Below are 3,875 nucleotides of genomic sequence, written 5' to 3'. Positions count from 1 at the left end.
TTTAATTTATAAACATATACACATGCAGTAATAATATTCATTTCATATTTTTATTTTTCTCTATCTTTCCTATTATTACATTAATCACATTTATTTATCTTTAGTGAAAATATATCTTTGAAGGATAAAAGGAAAACAGTTTGAAGAAAAGTGTACAACCTCTTCAAAACATTGATATATGTATACACTTGTTTTTAGGTTTAATTGGCTTTCACTTATAACTTAACTTGAATGCAAAATGGATTTGATAATACAATAATGACTTTTGTAGAATGATAATTTTAATTGACATATGTTGTGAACTAAATATAAAAGAAATTAAATTGTGATGTCATGAAAGAATGGAGTAAAATGTGAGTCTTAGTTGTGTAAACAATATCTCTGAGTCTTAGTTTTATAGGTCTTAAATGTGCTTAAAAGATATATATTTATACATATTTTGTGTTTATCTACGAAGAAGAGTTACATCAACTCAATAGATGTATTTTCATGAATAATCACACTGTTTTAAGTGGCAAGAAGAGTTAGGTCAATTCAATTGCCTTATCATAAATAATCATATTATTTTAATTATATTTATTTGTGTATGAATAATTATATCATCTCACTTCATGCCTATTCATGTAAAATTGTCACCTTTTAATTCACATTTTCAAATGAAATAAGACAATTCTTGGTTATAAAATGAGACTTTTCGTATAAATAAATTAACACAAACTTATTATAATATAAAAGAATATAACTCTTTTGAAAATTGCTACACATTATTTTGGTCTGATTTGTTCCTATAATTTACTGGGTGAAAACGTACGAACATTTTCGAATTCAAAAATTTCCTAACTTCGCTGTTTGAGGTGCGTACAATCAAAATAAATAAATAAGAAAGAACAAAGAGCTTAAGAAACATGTGATCGAAACCCAAACCTAAGATGCACTTGAGCCGAATCCAAGCCAAAAGTTTCCAAACTATAAGAGCAAATAATTGAGACCTGTTTGAAAACCAACGTCATCCAAGCTGTAAAAAATGGGGAGAAGAAAGGGCAATTTGAAAAAAAGACATGGAATGTATTCACATTTCACAGTGCCATAAAATCTCTACAAAAGCATGTAAAAATTATGTATGAATAAGAAAAAGGGAGAGTAATACAGAAGAACGTATCCAAAACTAAACCTCTAATTGAAGAGCTTTAGCATTTGGATTTTGAAGTGCCCCATTGACCCCAAGATGATGGGAATCATGATCATGATCGGGGGCTCTGCTTGCTTTCACAAACCCAAAGTGCCCCAAAAGCTCCCACCCCCAATCCCAAAGGTTCAACACAATGTAAGTCCCAATCCCACCAATAAGCCCATAAGCAATGGAATAGGTCAACGGCATCAGAATGAGAGTCACAAACGCCGGTATCGCCTGTCTCATGTCCTCCCAATCAATCTCCACCACCGATCTCATCATCAAAACCCCCACCAATATCAACGGTGGCCCCACCGCCCATGCCGGAATCGACGCTAGTAACGGCGTGAAAAAAAACGCCAGAAAAAAATACGCCGCCACCGTCAGCGCCGTTATCCCCGTCCGACCACCCTCCCGGATCCCCGTGGACGACTCGATGAACGCGGTCACCGGCGACGTCCCCAGCAGGGATCCCACCACGATGGACGTGGCATCGGACATGAACGCGAAATACTGACCCTCAAAATCCCCTTTCTCGTCGGTGAAACCCGCGAAACGAGCCATGGAGTACAGTGTGCCGGTGGTGTCGAGAATGTCGACGTACAAGAATGTCACCACTGCTTCCCAAAAATACCCCTTCCCTATATTCTTAAAGCTCAACGCCCCCGCGGTGCTCTTTATAGTGTGTATGTCCACCACCTTCTTGAAATATTCGTGGGCTTTTTTACCCGACTCCGTGTTTGGAAACGCCGTCACTTTAGTGTTCCGGAACCACGACACTGCGGTCACGAAAACGATGCCGTATATCATGGCGCCTTTAATGTTTTTCACGAGACAGTACGCGATGATCACGAAGCCCACCAGCCCCAGCCAAAATGTCGGGCTTTCCATTCTGTTGCTAAGGCATAAAATATCTCCCGATACCGTTCCTCCGGGTAACAAGCTCACCGTGCCGTTAGCAGCCGTTACGACGGGCGCCAGAGAAGCCCGCGAGGAGCTCGGGCATGCGCCGAGGGTCACCAGCGTGGACGGGCTATACCCGACAATCCCAATTCCTTGGTTGTTTTGAAGCCCGATGAAGGCGAGAAAAAGTCCAATTCCAGCGGAGGAGCTAATTCTGACGGGCTTGGGCACCAGCTTGGCGAGTTTCGCGCGTAGACCGATTGCTGAAACGAGTAAGAAGACCATGCCTTCGATGAAGACGGCGGCGAGGGCGCTTTGATAGGAGACGTTGCCGGAGCCATGGAAGCCCACGACAGTGTAAGCGAAGTAAGCGTTGGAGCCCATGCCCGGGGCAAGGCCCAGAGGGAGGTTGGCGAAAGTGCCCATGATGAAGCAGCCAATGAGGGAAGAGATTACCGTTGCGACGATCAAGTCTTTGCGGGTTTTTTCGATGCAGGCCGCGTAGCCCGGGTTAACCGGGTTGAATTTGCACGAGTCATCGGGTTGGAGAACTCGGAGAGAAGAACCGGTGCAGGCGGACAGAGGAACAGAAGGGTCTGAACAGAGAGGGACGCAATCGGAGACAGAGCAGGTTCCGCCGGAGTCGGAAAGAATGGAGGCGTTGACGGCGAGTATGTAAGCCATGGTGAGGAAGGTGGCGGTGCCGGCGCGTAGCTCGGTGGTGAAGGTGGAATTGCGTTGGGAGAGTTTGAACCACTTGCCGACTCTGGTTTTGGCTACGTAGTTGTTGAGGCGAGAGAGGGGTTGGGTGTGAGAGTGGTGTTGGGGAAGTGGGGGCCTCTCAGCCTCCATTTCCATTGGATTGTTGGAGTGTTTTGCTTTCTTTGTTAAGGTTTAGGATTAGGATATATCGAGGTTTGATGTTGGATTTTATTGGCTTTGTGCCTTTTCTTTTGTGTTCTCTGAGGGAGGCAGAGCACAACAGAGAGACAGGGCAGTGGCAAGCTTTGATTTGTTTGTGGTGTTGTGTTCTATATTTGTTTTGCAAAGGATAGATTCCAAGGTCTGGGGATCTTTCTATTATAGCCAACAGTGCTACTTTGAGTATCTAATTATCATTATTGTTTTCCTATCCTATTTTCTTATATTAATTTATGAAAATTATCGCCCCGGATTTTGGGTGTGAACCCACCCAATCCTTATCAGTTTTCTCATTATTTTATTTGATTGGATTTCAATGTCCTTCCTTTTTTATTAGCAGATATTTTTAGATCCCTTTTTTCTAACATCTATTACTCACAATATTGATTATTCGGAAATAAATTGGTTGGGATGCGAAAATAATAGATATACTTCTGTTACGCATATCAAATTTGAACGCTTAGGGGGGGGGGGGGGGGGGGGGGGGGAAGACTACGTTCCTTGTACACGTGCTGCTTACGTATAAGTTGGATGACTTTGACTTCGATATATGTATAGAAATTATGGGAATTTTGCACATAAATTTCAGGGATTCAATTCGAACATTTTATTTTATCTCTAAAATTAAACTCTTAAAAGAAATATCCCTATCCATTCGATTCTAATTATGTATAATTCCTACTAATATATATTTATCATGGATAATAATAACTATTTATGTGAACACCATTCAAATTTCCCTGTCGAAGCCATCACTTTCTTGATAAATCTCACCTAAGAAGCGAAAATGTGGAAAGGCTTTAGCATTATTGACTAACTTAGCTTGCACAGTTGGCTACAAAATTGGTTCACTACCATGAAGATATTTAAAGTCGTGTAA

General features: G+C 41.5%; 1 protein-coding gene across 1 annotated transcript; it reads right to left on the bottom strand.

Moving 5' to 3' along the window:
- Positions 1–725: 725 nt before the first annotated feature.
- LOC113846000 (adenine/guanine permease AZG1) lies at positions 726–3,127 on the bottom strand. Its single transcript, XM_027473794.1, has 2 exons — positions 1,172–3,127; positions 726–989 (listed from the first exon to the last, which is right to left on the bottom strand). Exons 1-2 carry the CDS (start codon positions 2,930–2,932, stop codon positions 897–899), a joined length of 1,854 nt encoding a protein of 617 aa, XP_027329595.1. The 5' UTR covers positions 2,933–3,127; the 3' UTR covers positions 726–896.
- Positions 3,128–3,875: the final 748 nt, after the last annotated feature.

Source organism: Abrus precatorius, unplaced genomic scaffold (assembly GCF_003935025.1).
Source record: "Abrus precatorius isolate BTA unplaced genomic scaffold, Abrus_2018 Scaffold10, whole genome shotgun sequence".
Taxonomy (NCBI): domain Eukaryota; kingdom Viridiplantae; phylum Streptophyta; class Magnoliopsida; order Fabales; family Fabaceae; genus Abrus; species Abrus precatorius.
The sequence above is the reverse complement of the archived record's forward strand: the minus strand, read 5'-3'. Positions and strand labels throughout refer to the sequence as shown.